We start from the raw sequence: 22077 nt of genomic DNA, 5'->3' as shown, positions 1-22077 counted from the left end.
TTCTAGGTCATATTGTGTCCCGAAAAGGCTTGGAAGTTGACAAAGCCAAGATAGATGTTATCAAAAGTCTTCCTTACCCGACAAATGTTCGGGAAGTTCGTTCATTTCTTGGCCATGCAGGTTTCTATCGGCGGTTCATTAAAGATTTTTCAAAGATTACAGTGCCGATGTGTCAACTACTCCCAAAAGATGTTGAATTTGAGTTCACTCAGCCATGTAAGGATGCCTTCGATCGTTTGAAGGATTTACTCACCTCTGCTCCAATCATCCAACCACCTAATTGGGATCTCCCGTTTGAGATCATGTGTGACACGAGCAACACGGCTGTATGGGCAGTATTGGGTCAAAAGGTGGGTCGAGCACACCATGTAATCTACTATGCATCAAAGACCCTTGATAGTGCACAATGCAACTACACCACAACAGAAAAAGAGTTGCTCGCTATTGTTTTTGCACTAGAGAAGTTCCGGCAATACCTCCTTGGAACTAAAGTGATCATATACTCGAACCATGAAGCCATAAAGCACTTACTTACCAAGAAAGATTCGAAGCCGAGGTTAATACGGTGGATGCTGCTTTTGCAAGAGTTTGATATTGAGATCAAAGATAAGAGCGGGAAAAAGAACCTAGTCGCCGACCATTTGAGCCGAATAGTTCAACCCGAAGATGCGATTCCCATCAATGACACATTCCCGGACGAGCATTTGTTTGCTATCCAAACACCACCTTGGTATGCGGATATATGCAACTTCATGGGCACGGGAAAGTTCCCACCCGAGCTCACGAGGTCACAAAGAGATAAGATCAAGAAATATGTGAGAAGGTACATTTGGGATGAACCGTACCTTTGGAAACATTGTGCAGATCAGGTAATAAGAAGATGTGTTGAAGAACATGAGGTACAATCTATTCTCAACTTTTGTCATAGTTATGCTTGTGGAGGGCATTTTGGTCCTCAAAGAACTGCCAGGAAAATTTTAGACTGTGGATTTTATTGGCCCCGACTTTTTCATGACTCTTACACTTTTGGTAAAAGTTGTGAGAGATGTCAAATGACCGGTTCTTTGAGTTCCCGAAACCAAATTCCCTTGACCCCCATCTTGGTTTGTGAAATATTTTGATATATGGGGTATTGACTTTATGGGTCCTTTTCCTTCATCCTTTGTGAATTTATACATCCTTTTGGCTGTTGACTATGTTTCCAAATGGGTAGAAGCAAAGGCAACAAGAACTGACGATGCAAAAGTTGTTGTAGATTTTGTCAAGGCTAACATTTTATGTAGGTTTGGAACTCCAAAAGCCTTGATCAGTGACAGGGGCACACACTTCTGCAACAAAACTCTTGGATCAGTTCTCAAGAAGTATGGAGTCCAACATCAGGTATCCATAGCTTATCACCCGCAAACAAATGGACAAGCTGAAGTGTCAAACAGAGAAATCAAGTCCATACTTGAGAAAACAGTGAACACAAACCGCAAAGATTGGAGTTTGAGATTAGAAGATGCTCTTTGGGCATACCGAACTGCATATAAAACTCCAATTGGGATGTCACCTTGTAGACTTGTGTTTGGCAAAGCTTGCCACCTCCCTGTTGAACTAGAAAACAAAGCTTTATGGGCTGTCAAAAAGCTAAACATGAAGATTGATGAAGCGGGTGTTCATCGAAAGTTAGAGATCCAAGAGTTGGAGGAGATAAGAAATGAAGCATTCGAGAGTTCAGGAATCTACAAAGACAAGACCAAAGCATTCCATGATAAGTACCTCTCCCGTAAGACCTTTGAGATTGGTCAAAAGTTGAGATTAAGAGTAACAAAACTGGAAAAGTGTTCAAAGTTAATGGACACAGATTAAAGGTTTTCTATGAAGGTTTCCAAGAGAAAGACATGGAGGTTGATAGCTTGGAACGCTCGGACTACATTGAGTGAACCTAAAAGGCAAAGTCGAGCCAAAGACTTGAAACAAGGGCGGCTAACCGAGAGGCAACTCGGGAGTATTTCTTTCTATTTTCTTTATTTTGATTTATTTCATCCATTTTGCAAGTTTTTACGTATTTTCAAGGGTCCCTCACAATTAATTTTCCTATGTAATGCTCAAAGAAAATTTGGTTAAAAAAAAATTCAGTCTAAAGAAACCTAATCTTCTTGAATAAGCTGAAGTGGTAAATTAGTCGTGGCTTGAGATTAGAACTTGTTCGTTTTTCATTAAAAATCTTGAAGCAACCTAATCTCACACGAACACGTCTCCCGAAGCTACTCGTGCAAAACAAAAAATGATAAGGTTATCAACACCGAATCATGAAGACAGATATAGTTTAGCCCTTGGAACACACGATCGATCTTATGAGTTATTGCTCATTCATATCCAAACTCCAATTTCAAAGAGTCATAAAATGAATATAAAATTTCAGTGACTCGAATTCTCCAGCGCTCTAAAAAGTCTTTTCTACCTATTCCCTTCTAAATACCCTGCTTGGGGACATTGTTTCCGACTCTACTTACGGGTCTTTGCGCGTTTACATTAGTCCCCCTAAAAGAAAAATAAAAAAAATAAAATAAAAAAAAATAATAAAAAAAAATAAAAAATAAATAATAATAAAAAAAAAAATAAAAATATTATTAAGTTAATCTATGACCTTTGGGATTCGAACAAGTAAACTCCGAGGGGTATTTTACACCTAATCGCCTAAAGCAAAATTGTTTGGGACTGATTGGGTTGAAAGTTCGCTACACGGGTTCCATAGAAAGTCATGAACTTAATAATAACAAATAAAGCTAATCTGTGGCCTTTGAGGTTCGGGCAAGTAAACCCGAGGGATCTCTTTAAATCTAGCACACTAAGGTCATCTGATTTGGATGTGTTGGTTGGAAGCCCGTTACACGGATTTCAAAGGAAGCCATGAACTTTATTTGCAGAAAAATATAATTAGATAGTTTGTATATATTTATGCTTATAGTTTAATTGAATAATGTGTTTGAAAAATGTTTGGTTGTAAACATTGGGACTGACTGTAAACTACTTTGACTGGTGTAAGTGGTTTGAAACATGTAACTAATCTGGGTAAATATTAGGGAATTTTTAGAAAAGTTTTTTTAGAAAAAGATTGTTGTTAGTCAACAAATAGCTGGAGTCGGTCATTGTTATGTTTTGAAAAATGAAAATGAGCATATTTTGCATCACATGTTTTCACAAGAGTAAGACCATAATTTGTTCCATGTGCTAACCCAATACCTGTAAAAGTGAACACATATTGTAACTTTTAATTTTGTTGAGTTGCGTTAGGGAATGGCTAAAAACCTTGTTTTACATGTTATATATCTTTGCGAGGTTAATGTTAACTTATCTCAAGGCCCGACAGGTACACCTTCAACTGTATGACATAATGAGGTTAATTGGATTGAATATGTTCATTTTATTTTGTTTATTGCATTAATGTTTGAAAAAAAAATCATTTTGTACATATGTTATTTTCATTAGTTCTTCTTTTACTGCATGCATGCACTCTTAATTCCATTTAGTCATTTTCGTTCCTTCCATTCTTTTTATCTTAGTTTCTTTTTAGTCGCCTATCGTCTTCTCTAGGTTGATTCTCAATTTTGTTCTTTCTTGAGGACAAGAAAGGTCTAAGCTTGGGGAGGTTTGATAGGTGCATTTTATGCACCTATTTTGCATGTTTATTTCCGTCTTTTTATAGCATTCTACTTCATAATTCTTGCATTTAGTTGATTATTAGGGTAGTTGCATATTTCATTAAGAATGTCTGGTACTTCACTATTTTTGATTTATTTTGCAGGCATTATGGAGCATGGAACGTGGAGCTTGGATGCATGGATGCATGGAGCTTGGATTCTTGGAGCTTTGGAGCATGCAGAGAAGATGAACCGGTCATTCCATGGAGGAAAGCATGAAGACATAACCCGAGTCGTTGTTGCATTATCATCATAGCGAAGGATTACGTTTGAAACGCGGTTCTTGTCACTTTGACACGGGTCGTGTTTGTCATTTATCATCTCATATTTGAGCAACATGACGCATGGTGAAGCTGGACTGAAGATGGAGCCAACACTGAAGACTTTTTGGAATTTTAACAAAAAGCATGGGCCATGCCAAAAACACATGGTCAAGACAAATGGTCATGCCAAAAACACATGGGCAAAAGGCATGGCCATGCTAAAAACGCATGGCCTTATGGCAAGTCACGCGAACTTTAATAAAAGAGGAGGAGACGTCATTTTGAAGGACAAAACGGTTTTGGGAGCAGTTTGGGCGATCTAGGGCAATTTTGGGAGAATTCTTGGAGCTTTTGAGAAGACTTAATCATTGCAAACATTTTGGTTTCATTTTTGTAAGCATTAAACATTTCAATTCCATCACTTTTCTTGTTTGATTTGTTCTTAGCCATGTGTGGCTAAGAAACCCTAGTTTCTAGTTCTTGTTCAAAACATGTTGATTGCTTGACTTGAGGCATATGATTTGATGCTTGATTTGTGATTCTATTCTAGTGATTATGTTTTTGTTTAAACTAGAATCCTTGAATTTGATTTGTGTTTGATTGGCCACTTTCATGAATTGAATTTTTGTGCAGTTAATTAACTTTTAGGGCACCTAATCGTTCTATTAAGTTAATAATTGGTAACAAGCAATAAGTTTTCTTATTGTAAAACATATATCACATGTTTTCACACTTCCGAGCGTATGAGAAGAAATGAACATTGTTGGGAAGCTTGTACAAAACTTAATGCGGTTTTTCAATACAATCTAAGAGCGTGTTTAGGTTGAATTAGTAAAGCTAGGTCTAATCAAAGAGCGTGTTTTGGTTAGATAATTTGGCAAGCGAGAGGTATTAGAGCGTGTTAATATCTTTCAGTACCAACATAGAATAGCAATCTTGAATTACATCAAGTCATAATCAAGTTGAACAACAACATTGAGAACTAGAACTAGAACCATTCAATCAATTTGTTTACAAATCTATTTCATTTTGTGCATGCTTTTAAAGTAGATTGCTATTTAGTTATTTATTTTTGCAAACAAACCCCCCTTTTGTGACCAAAGTACCTTGTGCAAAAAGGTATAGACTTTTGTCCCGTGTCTCTGTGGTTCGACCCTGCTTGCCTTGTACTACTTTTTAGTGCATTAAAACAGTGTATTTGGAGTCTATTGTACCCCTTTATCTGTTGGGCTTGACACGCCTAACACATACCAACTTCCTATTAACCATTTCATGTGTCGGTTTCCTTGATTGTTTTATAGAATAAACTAATTTTTCGACGTTAAAATGCATAAGGTTCTTTGATTACTCCCAGTTATAACAATGTACTTTCTAAGTACAATGCTATAAATGACATCACTTGGTTGTTAATTTTTTTTTATTTTTGTAAAAAAAAAATATTTTTTAAAATTCTTTTGTTTGTGACAAAAATGTTGCACATAGACCATTTCTTAAAAGTTTCTCTTACATTGTAGCGGTGAATTATTATTTTTTTATTTTTTATTTTTTATTATTTTTTTTGTGTATGTGATGAAAATGTTCTACGGTGATTAAATTATTTTTACAAAGTAAAGCTACATAGCTTGGGCCTTGAGTTTTTCTTTGTTGCTGTTGAGTTTCATTCTCTGTGCCTATTCATTAATATCGAAATTGCCTTATAAACCTTCCATCTTTAAAAATGGACAAAACTGACATTATTTATGCTTAGCTAATACTATTAAAATTGCCTTTTGATATGTGTGTAAGCACAAATAAGCCTTTTGAAACAAACCAGTTTCATTTTTTTTTAAACAGGGACAACTGAGTTTCATTTTCAAATAGTCATGATTTTCAAGTTCTCACGAGTAAACACAAGGAACATTCAAATATTGAAGCTTATAACTACCATCTGCAAGAAGAATAGTGTGTATGTATGTGATTGTGTTCATGTCTCCTTAGTATTTAGTATGTATTTTAATCAAACCGATACGGTTGCATCATTTTTTTTTTTGCTAATTTTAATTAATTATACCAATGTGGGTTTATGTCAATAGATTTGTGGTTCTCTTTTTCTCCACATTCAAGACCTAGCATATAATTCTATCAATTAAATTTATAATTTAATTTTATAGGTTCTTGCCCTAAGGTGGAAATGGATGCCATAATTGTTATTTTGCACATGAGAGTTTGCTTTGACACTTACTTACCATATGTTTTTTTTTTTTTTTTTTTTTTTTTTTTTTTTTTTGTGTGTGTGTGTGGGGTAGGTGTTTATAGGAGTTTCTTTGTCTTTTTTTTTTATTAATAAAGAGCTATTTGTAGTTATATTGATATGTGTTAGTGCTTTTAATAAAGCATGAGTAATAGATAAGTATGATGAAGTTTTTTATATAATCAGAAATAATAATGCACTACATTTATATTTAATTTTTTAGTTTTCATAAAATCATGCATTCAACATTAGACAAATGATATTATGTTGCTATTTCTTTAACTTTTATTTCTAAATCTAAGTTATGTTAATTTATCACCCGTGTAACACACCGGTTTTAACCTAGTATATATATATATATATATATATATATATATATATATATATATATATATATATATATATATATATATATATATATATATATATATATATATATATATATATATATTATGTTAGATGGCCCACCACCAACATTTTGCAAGGCTCACCGCAGATGCAAGAAATTGATGACTTGGCTTTTATTACATGGCCACACCGATGTGAGTGCTTGTAGAATGAGATCCCGTATCCTCTCAAATGAAACAATAAGTACATATATATTTATGATCATTTACATCTTATGGTTAAGAATAGACACCACACAAGTTTGGTTGTCCCTTAAGTTTGTATCTATCATACTACCAATTTAGTAAGTAAAAAGACCTATTTTTGTTATTATGGCAATTATGGTATACAACATAATTATGCCCTATGTATGTAATTTATTACATAATTAGTCTATAGGCCACTACCAAGTACTAGCGAGATTTAATCCAACATAAACAACACAGAATAAGAAATATCTGTTGAATGATAAGCTTTTATATTGCAATACAATCACAGAAAGGAAATATGCAAGTATGCAACTCGTCATAAACCGACTACCAAATATATGGAAACTATTCATATAACAAATTAAAAAGATCGGATATCGTAATTTTGTGACTGTCAGCGTTCGTCTCAAGCAAACCATAAGCCGCCGTCGCCTCATCCGCGCCGCCTATGCTCTAAAATTTGCATGTGCTATCGTCTCAGCAGATCATCGTCGTTCCCGTTGACCGTTTTTGACCCCTATGAACTGTTGTTGCTGTAGAGTCGGACAAATATGTCTCTAAAATGTAGGATAAGAAGACGATGTCGTTTAGCTGCTGTAGGAAAGCAACGATTATTTCCCGAAATGTAATTAAAACGAGGGAACTTTCTCCCCTGATTCTTCTTCAAACGCGTTCTTGATTGCTCATACACCACCGCTGGGAAGGCATTTTCTGATCACAATTCAAATCATAAAGTTCATCAAGAATTCAACTTCTTCCGCATCATCAATGGATCCTGCAGACCTAGTAGGAGCTGGGCTAGGGGACGCTGTTTCTAAATTATCAGATGCCATCATACACGTAATAAAGAAAACCTCGCAGTTTAAACCCAATCTCATTCAATTACAAAACACCATAACAAGAAACAAGCCCATCTTCGATGAAATCGAAAAACTAATTGAAGTATTGGATCGACCGAAAAAGGAAAAGGAGATGTTCATCGCTCAAATGGAAGGCGCTGAAGCTCTCGTTCTCAAATGCGAGCGTATCAAATGGAATTTCTACAAGAAATACACTCACGCGTTGAAGCTGGATGACCTAAATGCATCGTTGCTTAGATTTTGTCAGATTGATCTTCAGTTGCTGAATACTAGGGGTATACTGGATCTGCTGGTGGCGAAAAATGTGCAAATGAGAATGATGAAAGGGGATGCAGGTCGTTGGTCGTCTCGCGCTCCATTGCTGAAAGACGTTGTTATTGGATTTGACGATCGAGTTAGGGATTTGAAGGCGATGGTCCTCAAAGATTCTGCTGGTGGTGATGAATGTTCAGTTGTAGTTGTTTCCGCTGCCGGAGGTTCAGGGAAGACTACTTTGGTAACAATGCTCTGCCACGATCCCGCTATTCAAGGTATTCAAATCTTTTCCATTCTTTTTATCAAATCTTTCCATTATTTACGAATGTATTCTCATTTGAACAGAAAAATTTGGTAGAAACATCTACTTTGCTACCATCTCGGAGACCCCCAACTTGAAGATGGCTGTACAAAATTTACTTCAGTCGAACCAAGCAGGCCAGAAGCTTGATTTTATCAATGATGATGACGCAATCAACCAATGGGGGCGCTTTTTGGGTGAAAATAAATCTGAAACACTATTGGTACTCGATGATGTATGGTCTGATTCCATTATCAAGCGCTTCAAGTTCAAGTTCCGTGGATACAAGATTCTTGCTACATCTAGGTTCACCTTTAAACAATTCAACACATATCACTTGCAACTTTTGAGCCACCAAGATGCAACTGCTCTGTTTCGTCACTCTGCATTTTCAGAATGTGAAAGTGATGATGCTGATATACCAGATGATCTTGTTGACAAGGTAGAACGAAACCTCTTTTCAGTTGGAATCAACTTTTCTTTTCCCATTATATAACATAGTTTTAGCCTTTTTTTTTTGTTGCTTTGTGTAGTTGGTGAAGTGTTGCAAGCAACATCCACTGGCCCTTAGTGTGATCGGTGGTTTGTTAAAAGGGACAGACATTACAAGCTGGCTTGGCATGTTGAAAAATCTGTCTGATGGAAAGCAAACTGTTTTGGATTTGGAAGAGTCTATACCACTTTGTCTAGCACGAAGTTTAGATGTATTCAAAGAAGAATCAGTAATCAAGCAATGTTACTTGGACTTGGGGTTATTTCCTGAAGATCAGAGGATAGCGGCTACAATGCTTATGGACATGTGGGTCCATCTATACAATGATGATGAAGAGGGATTAGCCACAATGAACCACCTCTTTGAACTCTCCTACAAAAACCTTGCAACTCTGTTGCCAATAAGGTACTTGTCTTCTGATTTCAATACCACCCTTATGCACAAACAAAGAATCATTTCGTCATACACTTTTTATTTGATTGCAGGAAACATTCGCCTGTGATTAGCAACTATTGTGAGGACAAAGCTCTTGTGCAACACGATTTGATGAGAACACTAGCTATTCGTTTAAGCAACCAAGAACCAATAGAGCATAGAAAGAGATTAATCATACATGCAAATGGACAAGATCTTCCCAAATTACCAAAGACTGTCGATGCCCATCTATTCTCCATTTCCACAGGTTTGTTTCCCCAATTTTAAAAGAAGGAATCTATTCATAAATGTGTTTTTAAAAAATGGTAAACCGCATCATCTGAGCAGCTCATGTGAGAGGTCAATCACTGAACTTTGAAAAATCCACCCAATCACAACATTTTACTTTCAATATTTTTCTTATTTGGACGTTATCCACCCAATTATAGTAGCGAAAACAATGTTGTAATTGGGTAGATTTCTCAAAAAAATTGTTCTATCGGCAAGAAAGAAATTAGGATGCTTTAATAAACAAGTCAATAGACGTACAAAGCTATTTCTTGCATTTAACTGTAATCGTAAGAAATAGCAACATGCTTTCATTTATTTGTGAACTATAACATCCTACTTTCATTGCTTTCTATTACTTATTAGTGCAGTATACTTTCATTTTTTTCTTATCAAGACATTTTACTTTGAAAAATCTACCTAATTGTATCATTGTACTTTCAATATTTTTCTTATCTAGACTTTACATTTATAAAATTTTACCAATTGTTTTGTATTCGATGGTATTGCTATAATTTGTGTAGATTTTTCATAATACCATGATATAATAGGAAGAAATGAAAGTAAGATGTCACGATAAACAGTCCAAGAAAGTACGTTGCCTTTTCCTGCATTTAACCCTTCTTTTAATCCTACTATCCATGCTTGATGACAGATGAAAGATTCTCTTTGAAATGGAACGACATTCAAGCCCCCAAAGTGGAAGTTTTGGTGTTGAACTTCATGTCAAAGACATATCCCTTGCCACAGTTTATGCAAAGCATGGAGAGCTTAAAGATTATAATTTTCACAAACTACGGCTATCACTTCTCAGAGCTTCAAAACTTTCCCTCACCACAATATTTATCCGGTCTAACCACCATTAGATTAGAACACGTTTCAATATCTTCAATCAGTACATCAATTCTGGAGTTACCACACTTGCAGAAGCTATCCTTGATCATGTGCAAAATCGGGAACAGTTTCACCGAATACACACCCAACAAATTACAAAGCCTTTTGGAGATCGACATCGAATCTTGTGATGATTTAATCACATTTCCCACCATGTTATGCAATCTAGTCAATCTTAGAAAACTCAACATTACTAATTGCCTCGAATTGAGTTCGCTTTCTGAAGAATTTGGAAAAAACTTATCAAATTTGGAAGTTTTGCGGCTTGCGTCATGCTCAAATCTTGTAACGTTACCCAAATGGATTAGAAACATGCAGAAGTTAAGTGTGATTGATCTGACAGACTGTTTAAATCTGCTAGAGTTGCCAGGGGAAATAGGTGAATTGGGTAGTCTGAGAATGATTCATATGAGAGGATGCACAGGGCTGCGTGAGCTGCCATTGTCAGTCAAGGGTTTATGCCCTCTGGAAGTTGTTTGTGATGAAGAAATTTCGTTGCTATGGAGCCATCTCACGTGTGTCAAAGTAAAGTTGGTAGAAGAAGATAGATTCAGTACCTTTTTGAATATCACTCAAGATTATATCTAAGTTATCATTGAAGGATTAATACGAAGAATGTTATGTACTTAAAACCATGTATGAATTACAAAACATAGTGTGATTATGCTCATGTATAATTGTATAGTTTGGTGTAAAACTTGTTTGTTGTGTATATAATATAAATTTCTTTTATGATGGAACTTTTATGAAGTATACTCTTTTGATTTGGAATTATAAAATGGTGTATAATAGGTGAACTTAGAAAATTGGAGCAATTAGACCTTGCAACTATTTCTTCGCATAACAAATAAACCGAAAATTGGAGTCCATGCTTTGACCTTATGATGTCGGATTTTATGCACGACGACAACCAATTCAACCACCCAAATGCACGGCGGAGAATCTGCAATGTCTGCGAAAGGCCGGCGACCGTGTGTCTATGTGACTCAATTCCGGCTGAACCATTCTCCACGAGCACGCAAATCATAATCCTGCAACATCCACACGAACGGCGCCACCCACTCGCTACAGTGCCGGTGCTTAACAAATGCCTCCGCAGCTGCCAAACCCTAATTGGCCGTCGATTACGACGGGGTGGGTCGGCTCTTCTTGACTCTCTCCATGATGCTGCCACCGAAGAAAACCCTAAACAATGTCTACATGTGGCTTTTCTCTTTCCTGGTATGATTCTGACTTTGCTAGATACTTTGTTTATATTCTGCTAATGGTGTTCTTGTTAATATAATTCATGAAAAAGATGCTCTGGAAATGAATTTGTCTGGGTATCACCAACAATGAGGAATTCAACCTTTTCATTGCGGATTACTTTGATTCGACAAAACACACTCCAATGTTGAAAATCGATAAACAATAAAACTCAATTCCATTAGATAATTCATGGTAATCAAATTCAGGACACCTTGTGAGGGCTTCTGGAATTCAAGTGAATGTAGTCTTGTCCTGCATTGTTTTACAGGTACAGACTGCTGAGTGCTGACCTGTTTCACTTTATAGGTACGGATCTTACTCCTTCGATGGAGATTAACCAGTGGAAGTCTTCATTTGGGGATGATGATTCAAACAAATTTGTTCTGATTGCTTTTGATGGGACATGGAAGCACGCAAAGGAGATGGTATGCTCTAGCTTTCCATTTTTGTCAAAGTTTGCAACTCAAGTATGTTTGAATTATGATGTTAATGTTGATGGCGGAACAATATACAACTCTGAGTTAATACTCAGGAAGGAACCTTTTGGTGGTTGCATGAGTACAATGGAGGCGGTTGCACGGTGTTTACGAGTTCTTGAACCAAATGGGGTAGATATTGAGTCTAAGTTGATTAGTGTTTTGAGAACAATGGTCAGTTTTCAGGCTTCCTTCTTAAAACCCTTAAAGCCAAGGCCCAAGTTGTTGAAAACACGTAAAGATGATGAGAAAAAGATAAGTTGAGAAATTAACTGTTCGGGTGATTATATTTGTATTGTCATATCCATTATTATCTATTGACATAATGTTCAATCTCTCCATTGATATCGCAATTCATCAACTCTTGTGTCATGAAAATTCTATGGATTTTGCATTCCGAATCATGCTAAAGTAAGGCGAGAAATAGAAACACGCGAGCTGATTTTTTACTCCTTTTGACCTAATTAAAAGTTTGATTTTCAAGAAACACGTTAAATTGTAAACAGTGAGCCAATATTTGACATATCAAGATTCCCAGTGACAGAGTTCAAGAGTTTTGCTCACCCACAGACGACTGCAAGTTTCTCAGAAGCATCAATAACAGTATTTGTTGGCATAAAATGACCACAGCAATGGCATTCTATTTTTTTGGCTTTTTAAGTATGGTAATGTAATGTTAGAAACTGCTTCAATGATTCTACAATTTCGTTTGTGATTTGATAAATTGAAATTATAATCATGTTATCATGTCTGATGCCTGCCTCTCTCTGCCTGCACCTGTTTCATTTTTGCTTCCATGGGTGTTCTTACTCAAACACAAAGCAAACAGAAGCACTATCAATTTCTAAGGCAAATGGTATTACTCAGTCATATAAGATAGATTATGATGGGACCTTCACTCTATCTGTTGTTTCACAATGTGAAACTTATTGAATTTACATTAAATTTTGGTGAATCAGAATCTTGAAACTATAGAATACAATGAGAGTAGTCCCCATGAACGATCAAAATGTTTACAGTTTTGGGGAAAAGGAAACAGATGACAAGGTTATAAATATGACATAACTATAAATTACCGATCAACGCCCTCAATCTTATCTTCGACCTCTGAGTACAACTGCTTTAGCTTCTCAATATTATCCTCCGTAGTGTCCCAGTAGCCTCTCCCATTGGCCTCCAAGAAGGTCTGCACCAACTTCCTGAAGGAGTTAGGGTTTGTGTTCATGAGCCTGTTCAACATCTCCTCATCTTGAATGAAGGTGGTGTTAGCCTCTTCATACACCCAGTTATCCACCTGCCCAGAAGTCGCACTCCACCCCACCGTGTTGGTGAGCCGCTTCTCAATCTCACGAACACCCTCATAACCACTCGACAGCATCCCTTCGTACCATTTCGGGTTCAACAGCTTTGTCCTTGCGTCCAAACGGACCGTCTCTGAGAGGGTCCGCACCTGAGCGTTAGCCGTGGTGGTGTCTGCAATGTACGCGTTTGGTTTCTTCCCGTCCTTCCGTAGGCTCCCAACAAGGTTGGTGGGGTCGGAGTCAAAGTAATGACTGACATCTGTCAGAGATATCTCAGATGAGTCCAGGTTTTGGAATGTTGCTTCGGCCGTACTCAATGCCATCTCAAACACTTTTCGTTTCTCTTCCATTCCAGCACCAGGAGTGTCGCTGTCAAATGCAAACGACTTTCTGCTCAAATACATGTCTTGAAGCTGCTTCTCATCATTCCATGATGAGTTCTCAACTGCAAGATTTACATTTGATGAGTAGGATCCGGATGCATTTGAGAAGATACGAGTCGCAGCTTCTCTCACATCCACCCCAAGAGCCTCCGCCTGTTCCAGTGCGTGTTTCCGTACATAGTTTTGGTCCAGCGGCTCATCCAGCTCAGCCACCATCTTCACCGCCCTGTCCAGCAGGTTCATCTGTAACAACAAATACTGTCAGAGAAAAACCTGGAAAATTGAAAAAAAGCATTTGAAAGAAATCGATTTGTTACCTGGTTGATGAACAGATCCCTGAAGACTCCCGAGCAGTTGACAACAACATCGATTCTTGGCCTTCCGAGCTCTTCAAGGCTCACTGGCTCAACCCGATTGACTCGTCCCAGTGAGTCTGCAACGGGTCTACAACCGATCATCCATAGCACCTGACCAAGAGACTCCCCGTAAGTCTTGATGTTGTCTGTTCCCCACAACACCAATGCAACCGTCTCCGGATACTTTCCTCCGTTGTCCGCCTTCTGCCTCTCCAGCAGCCTGTCCACCACCACCATTGCACTCTGCATGGCTGCTGTTGTCGGGATTGCTTGTGGGTCCAACGCATGGATGTTCTTTCCCGTGGGTAAAACTTTCGGGTTCCGAATCGGGTCGCCTCCTGGACCCGGCTCCACATACCTCCCTTCCAAAGCCTGTTTCAAGCTGCCTAATTCGTTGTCAGCCACAATGAGTTTCAAACAATCTCCCAAAAACTGGAACAAAACCCTGAGCTTGTCCCTGTCGGCTCTGTAGAATTTGGTTTCAGACAAAAACTGAATCCAAGGCTCATTCAGACCAAACCCAAGGAATGTACTTAATTTACCAGACACATCAACCACCTGACCCTTGCTGTTGGTGCTCCGCTGCACAAAAGCATCAACAGCCCCACGTGACACCTCTGTGATCTGCTTCAACAACTCCACATCTTTCAAGATTCCTTTATCACTGCTTCTGTAAATATCTTCTATCTCTCTGCCAACCGTCTCCGCCAGTATCGATGGAAGAGAGGAGATCCCTTCTTCCGGTCGGTCCAAGGCGGCAATGTTGACCAGAGTGGCAACAGCCTCCATGGCTGTCGGAGGCTCACCGATCACATGAAGCCCACATGGCAACAGTCTCGACTCGATCTCCATGATCTTGGAGTACACCTTTCCAACAACAAGATCGCGTTCCTTGCTTGAAATCTCCACACCTTCTTCAGGAAGATCAACATCTTTGTCAAGATTGCATTGCTTGGCTGTACTGATGATGGAGCTCACGATCTGCTGACCACGACCCGTGTCTTTGAGAGACTGATACGATGCAATCAACTCACTCAGCTGCTTCAGACCCTTGTAAAGACCAGCATTCTCAGCAGGTGGAGTCAGGTAGCTTATGGTGTTGGCATAGCTTCTTCTCTTGGCAATGGTGGCTTCTGAAGGATTGTTAGCTGCATAATAGTAGACATTCGGGATGTTCCCTATAAGACTGTCGGGAAAACAAGCATCACTCATCCCGACCTGTTTCCCAGGCATGAACTCTAAGGATCCGTGGGTTCCAAAATGAAGAACAGCATCAGCTTTGAAGATCTTCTCAACATAAGTGTAATAAGCTGCAAATCCGTGATGTGGGCTTGCTGATTTTGAGAAAAGCAGCCTCATGGGATCACCCTCGTACCCAAAAGTGGGCTGGACCCCGATGAATATGTTTCCGTATGCTTTCCCATAAACCAAGAGATTCTCCCCATCAGAGTTCAAGTTCCCTGGAGGCTTTCCCCAGTTCTCTTCCAAGGCAGTGGCATAAGGAGTCAACTGCTGATACTCTCTCACTCCCATTTTGTATGCAACATTCAGATTTGGACTGCTGAACTGAGCCTCTTTGTCATGAAGAATCTCTTCAATCAACTCTTGAGAAGTCTCTGGAAGGCCTTCCACATTGTAACCATCTTTTTTCAGGTCTTGAAGCACCGAGAAAATGGACGCAAACACATTCAGGTATGCAGCAGATCCCACATTGCCTTTGTCTGGTGGGAAGCTGAACACCGTGATCGCCACCCTCTTCTCAGTCTGCATTCAAGTTTTACATCAAAATATATTCAAAATTCACTTGAATTCATTCATAGTTTTTCCTCATTTCTCTGCTTACTTTTTAAAAAAAAAAAAAAAAAGCAGCATAAGGCATATGTGATGTGAGAGAGAGAAAAAGTAAGTACCTTTGTTTTCCTCTTCAGTTCTGCCCATCTGACTGCTCTGGTGCAGAGCTGCTCCACCCTCTTGTGAAGGGCATGGGATTTACCGGTTCTTGGGTCTCGTCCTGAGAAAACAATCGGCTCCATTCCTCCATCAAGTTCTGGAAGCGCAACCTGCAAAGCCACCTGAATCGGGTGAAGACCCAAAGTGCTGTTCAGCCATTCCTCAGTCGTCTGGAACACAAGAGGCAACGCCACAATGTACGGCACATCCAGCTTCATCAGCACCTCGATTGCCCTTGGATGATCTTGCTTTGCGGGCCCTCCCACCAATGCAAACCCAGTCAGCGACACCACCGAGTTCACAAACGGCTTTTTTGTGATCGGGTCAATCAGATACTTCTCGATGGGACCCGAGAAGTCAAGCCCACCCGCGAAAAGAGGAATCACCTTTGCACCTTTCGCTTCCAGTTCCATGATGACAGCCACATAATGGCTGTCGTCTCCTGTCACGATATGACTCCTTTGCAAAACCAATCCAACCACAGGAGCATTCGGGTTCTTTAGCTTCTCATTTGTATCCCTTCTTGTATCATACCAATTCAAATACTCCTTCACATCTTCATACATACATGGAGCCAATGGATGCCAGATTCCGCTGTCCAAGAACATTACCGGATCCGAATACCCAATCTTCATCCCTTTCAATGCCGGAACGTAAGACCCTGAAATCATCTTCACAAAATTCACCAAATTATCAGGGGACCCACCAAGCCAAAACTGCAGACTCAGGATATAAAGCCTCGCGTCCTGAGCTTTATCACTCGGCAGATACTTCAACACCTTTGGCAACGTCCTCACCAGCTTCAACATCTGATCAGAAAACCCGGCCGATGACTTCTTCTTGTTCTTGAAAAGCTGGAAGAACGGGCTTTTTGATTGCCCCAGTTGAGACATACTGAACGATCCCAATTTGTTCAGCCTCATAACCTCCGGCATCGAAGGGAACACCAGCACCGCATCCATCCTGTCCCTCTGTTTCTCCACCGCATCCTTCACTTTCAACGCCAATTCCTCCACAAAAATCAACGACCCGATGAAGATGTTTGCATCTTCAAGGTCTAAACAGAAGCTCTTGTAGTTATTTTCGTCTCTAAGCTCTTCCACCAGGTACCCCACCACCTCATACGAAGCAAACTTGTTGCTGCTGTTCAGAGTCCTGACTGCAGCTGAAAGTGACGACTGGTACTGGGCTTCCAACACCACATACACGATTTTAACTGTCGGGAGGCCTTGCTTGTTTTCAGGTACGATCCGACGAACTTCCTGTGTCGTTTGGGTGAAAAGGCCGTTCCCGACAACAGCACATTTCACACCCAAACTGTGTGGTGTTCTCGAATTGGGTAAATGCGGTGAAGATTTTTTTGGTAGAAACGAGTGGAGAAAGTAGTGTTTTTGAGAGATTGAAGATAATTGATCGGCTTTGGTTGTGGGTAATGTAAATGGTGTTGAAATCAAAGATGATGCCATTTATATACAGCAAACCGCTCTGTAAATTGAAGAGAACTTCCGCTATTTTTTTGAAAACAGATAAAATGATATGTCAAGTGGGGTTGGATGTATGAATTAAGCTCTATAATTGAGCTTTTGAAGCTCAATAACAATGGCAGAAGGTTTCTTGTTGTATCCGTGCCCTTCTCTCTGTTTCTCTTGAAGTTCCGATATATATTTGAGTGAAATGAAAAAATCTGAGTTGTAGGATTAATGGTGTGAGAAAATGACACGTAGAAAGAGAGGAAGACAACAAAAGGCGAAAGGAGTGTAGGCATGAGGTTGAGGTTTGCTTGGAGAGTGTGTGTACTTTGAGTGGAATGAAACGAGGGTTTATCTGAGAACGGGTTATGAAGATGAATTTTGATGGATTCTGATTGGTTGTTTGGGATTCTCAGAGAAAACCAAGTGGGTAATTGGGCGCTGGGGGTGTTGATGATGAGAGAGAAGGTTTCTTTTTTTGTATTTTCTACATATTTTATTTTGATCGGGACATTGAATGTAATACGAAGGTGAGTTATTTACTTATTTATCACAAAGATTACAGACAATGCAGTTAAAAATGTGGTAGTTGTGCATTCATATTACACTTTTTATATTTTAATTTTTTTAAACTTTTTGATTATGTATGATGATAGACATATAACATTGAGTAAATTACAAATTTCGGCATTCTATTTTAATAAACATACAGGCCGAGTCCCTTGAAAAAAATTAACTTTCCTCCCTTAAAAATTGTCCTCGAGTTTGACGTCGGTAAAGTTGTCACAAAGTTTGACAAAATGACAAATTTGTTCATGTATTAGACTAAATTACAAAAATGGTTAATCTGGTATAGTGAAAATGGCACTTCTCGTCCAAGTCACCAACAATTTTTATGACTAGCATCACATTTTAATGCAAGTTTAATGTATGTAAAATGACTAAACTGCTCCTCTATTTTTTTCCTTTTTGTTTATATTATTTTTATTTGACAAAATTGTAAAAATGATCCTCCATTTTTTTCAGAAAAATGTCAAAAAACCATTAAAATTTGGATGAATGGTTCTTTTCAACCAATTTGTTTGCAGTAGTTCTCGTCTCTATCCAAGCTAAAAAGTCTCTTTTACCTTCATATATTTATTTTTCATTTTTCATTTTTTTTTTCTTTCAAATTATATTAAATACAAAATGAACCATAAACTATCTTTTTCTCACACATACACACATATCAATACATCAGTAAAGAAAAAATACCTGACCCCAATTAGGTTGTGTGCACAAGCTTTTGACATTGATGCCGCTTGTTTTACAAATACGATCATAGAACTCTACACATCCATCTGCTTAACCGCTTCATCATCTTCATACTCTACACAACCATCTAGTTTAGTTCATTTTCTCTTTGGCATTTTAGCTTAGTTCATCTCACCGGGTTTTGGAGGTTTTTGCCCGATGTTGGGGCCGTTTTGTATCCGATTTTTAGCAAATCTGGTTTACTGGTATCAAATCCGATTTTACCCTTAGGATTAGGATCCAGTTATAATCCGTTGGATTAGATTCGATACAATCCTGCTTTGACCAAAACCGGTTTCAAATCGGGGATCTGCTTTTTGTGCGCATCTCTACCTGCATGAACAAGTCAGTTGGAATGCCTGGTTAGTTCCTGCATGGCTGCATTTTTGTTTCATATCTCTTGTTCTAGAAAGTTAGGCGAATCATAAGCATTCCACGATGTGCATGTATGCTAGGGTAGTTTACCAACAATTAGGGTTTCATTATAAATAAATGTACTGCATCTTTTCATTGGGGATATACATAATAATTGCTCCATCCCCTCTCTCGTTTGTGTGCTCTATTTAGAGTCTAGTGTACTCGAATTGGCTGGCTATGGTTTGCCAATCTAGAATGCGTTTTGGAGCTGTGGGAACAAAAAATGGTTGCGGAAGTTCAATATCACCCAAACAAATACCATCATGGTTGCTTACTGAACCGGGCATAAAAGATTGTTGATGTGCATGAGGTTCTTAAATTGGGATTGGATTGATTAATTATCAAGGGAACTGCAAGCTGAAACGGTTTCCACGAATCATATAGATTACTTGCATATATATTGCCATAAAGAAAAAGCCTCCATTCAAAATGTAGGGGGAAATGAGCTTGGAAAAAAGGTATGCAAGGGACATTGTTGATAGTTTGAAGCATACACTTAGAGTTAGATTTCTTGTTTTGTTAGGAACGTATACGGACAAAAAGTATAAATGAATAGCATTGTTAGCAAAAAAAAAATGGAATTTGAGTTGTCAAATTCCCCCTGTTGTCACGTTGAAGCTATTTAATGGTGTATTTGAATTGATTTTTGACATCTGTGAAGAATTTAGTAAAATTAGTAAACACATATAATTTATGTCTAATTGGAAACGCCCGACAAGAAATGAGCATGAGAGTCAACAAAAATAACATAGTATTTGAAACCACTAGTACTTGGAATTGGAGTTGTCCAAAATCAAAATGAATGACATTAAATAACGAACTAGCATTTGAAAATGACAAACCAATCCAGTATCTTTTCCAAGTTGACATGCATGACACATTACATGAGACAAGACTTTAGAACAATATATAAAATTAAAGGAAATTAAAGACTGAAGGACTTGATCACCAAGGTAACCAAGATTTTGATGCCAAATAGATGAATATGATTACACAAAAGCTTAAGGTAAGGATGACGTCATTAGATAAAGATCACCGACAGTCCACAGAAAAACCTAAACTCATCAAACTCAATCAAATTTGATTGATTTCGTAATTTTCGACCAAATATTAGATTTTTAATAATATTTAGGGTGATAAGGACATTGTGAAGGTGTAAGGGTAGGTATGGATGGATATAGTGGTGTGATCGGTTCGTATCACAGGAATAGAGAACCTACTATCGACAAAAATAGATTGGAAATAATCATTGTTTGAAATGGATGATAATATACATGTGTCACTGTGGAGATGAGAGGTTGTGCGAGTGCATGTACCACCTATTATCACCATGATTTACAATCTCATAGTACTAACAAGCTATGCAAAGAAGAGAAATGGGCTCATCCGATCAGTAGGAGGTGCAACTCAGAGCTGCTAGTCGGTAGCACCGTGATAGGACGAGGCATCGCAAAACCTCTCTTCGGTATCTGCTAACGGTCTCCATTGTTTGTTGGTTGTCACTTGTCAGTGATTGTTTCCACCACAATTTATTTAATTCGCCTCTACAATAATTGTAGAATACCCTGATTTCGTTACCAAAACAGATGGAGATGATGAATGATCAAAATGTATCTGATAAAATTGTATTTAATTTAAAATTTTCATTTATTATACTCTTACAGTCTTTACCCCTCAAACCTATGTTATATTTTTATTGAATTTGCATGTAATATATAACAAAAAGATGCACTTGATAAAAAAAATAACACATATCTTGCTTTGGGGCTAGATCTAAGGCCACCGACCACTTAGTCGGGAGTTGGTGCAGATTTAAAGAATTAAAGAAAGAAAAGAAAAACACATATGTGCTTTTGTGTGTACATGTGCATGTGCTTTTGTGTGTACATGTGCATGGGTGTGTGGGTTTAGGTGTGAGCATATATGTGTAGGTATAAGTTTGGGGGTAAGGTGGCGTACAATGGGTGATTGGTGTAGGCTTGTGGGTATTGGCGAATGTATGTAGATGTAGGGGAGGGTGGTGGAAATGGGAGTGGGGGAAGTTAGGGTATGTTTGTGTGGGATGTCGACATAGGTGTAGACTTGTGGGTGTAGGTGTAGGTGGTAGTGGGATGGACATTGTGGCGTTGAGAGTGGGATGAGGGTAGGTAGAGGTGTGTGGGTATGGGATAGGGTGGGTAGGGTAGGTGGCAGTAAGGGTGTGAGACGAGGAATGGGTGGTTGTGGGTTTAGATGGGGTGGGTGGGTGTAGGTGGTGTGGTTGTTCATTGGGTGTGGTTGAAATGATAATATGTTTTCATTTTCTGAATGAGTGATAAATAAAGAGGAGGTGGGAGGAGATTTTTGTCTTTTTATTAATAAAATGTGAAGAAGAGGTGGTTGTGGTGGAACAATTCTGATATGAGGAGGAGGAGGTTTTGGTGTTGGTGCTCATAGCAGAGCAAGAACGGAAGCGAAAGGAGTAGGAGGAGGTCGCTATAGTGGCGGAGCAAATGCAAGATTTGTTGGGGTTAAGTCTGTGGCGGCGGTGACATGGTGGCCAAAAAAGGTTAAAAGCATTTAAAGGCTAGGTTTTTTTTTCTTGATGGAGAGGATGGTGAGATGATTTTTACTTTAGATCTTATTTGATTTTCGTATATAATGTAGGCTAATAAGAAAAATGACAGTTGACAAAGATGTCCTTAACTTCGGGTGTTCCTCACGTTTCCTAACGTTTAAAGGCTATGACATGTTTTCACGTTCTCAACCTTGTAGTATTCTCAATTTGCTTGCTTGCTTGCCTGCCTATATATATATATATATATATATATATATATATATATATATATATATATATATATATATATATATATATATATATATAATCCGTAAAGAAATGTAAATATGTTGCTATTATGGGTAAAA

At 38.3% G+C, this 22077-nt stretch overlaps 3 protein-coding genes across 3 annotated transcripts; 2 read left to right on the top strand and 1 right to left on the bottom strand.

Moving 5' to 3' along the window:
* Positions 1 to 7060: 7060 nt before the first annotated feature.
* Positions 7061 to 11012, top strand: LOC145072505 (putative disease resistance protein At5g66900). The gene is made up of 5 exons (XM_079018945.1): positions 7061 to 8165; positions 8236 to 8633; positions 8725 to 9089; positions 9170 to 9366; positions 10042 to 11012. Exons 1-5 carry the CDS (start codon positions 7544 to 7546, stop codon positions 10866 to 10868), a joined length of 2409 nt encoding a protein of 802 aa, XP_078875071.1. The 5' UTR covers positions 7061 to 7543; the 3' UTR covers positions 10869 to 11012.
* Positions 11013 to 11077: 65 nt separating this feature from the next.
* Positions 11078 to 17496, top strand: LOC145072506 (DTW domain-containing protein). Its single transcript, XM_079018946.1, has 2 exons — positions 11078 to 11501; positions 11835 to 17496. Exons 1-2 carry the CDS (start codon positions 11162 to 11164, stop codon positions 12266 to 12268), a joined length of 774 nt encoding a protein of 257 aa, XP_078875072.1. The 5' UTR covers positions 11078 to 11161; the 3' UTR covers positions 12269 to 17496.
* On the bottom strand, positions 12877 to 17653 carry LOC145072504 (magnesium-chelatase subunit ChlH, chloroplastic). Its single transcript, XM_079018943.1, has 3 exons — positions 15955 to 17653; positions 14006 to 15808; positions 12877 to 13931 (listed from the first exon to the last, which is right to left on the bottom strand). The coding sequence occupies exons 1-3, from the start codon at positions 17458 to 17460 to the stop codon at positions 13077 to 13079; spliced, it is 4164 nt and encodes a 1387-aa protein (XP_078875069.1). The 5' UTR covers positions 17461 to 17653; the 3' UTR covers positions 12877 to 13076.
* Between the last annotated feature and the right edge of the window lie 4424 nt (positions 17654 to 22077).

The sequence above is a fragment of the Lactuca serriola genome, chromosome 9 (assembly GCF_051521515.1).
Source record: "Lactuca serriola cultivar US96UC23 chromosome 9, Lser_US96UC23_V15, whole genome shotgun sequence".
NCBI lineage: Eukaryota > Viridiplantae > Streptophyta > Magnoliopsida > Asterales > Asteraceae > Lactuca > Lactuca serriola.
Note: the sequence above shows the minus strand (reverse complement) of the source record. Positions and strands in the feature narration are given on the sequence as shown.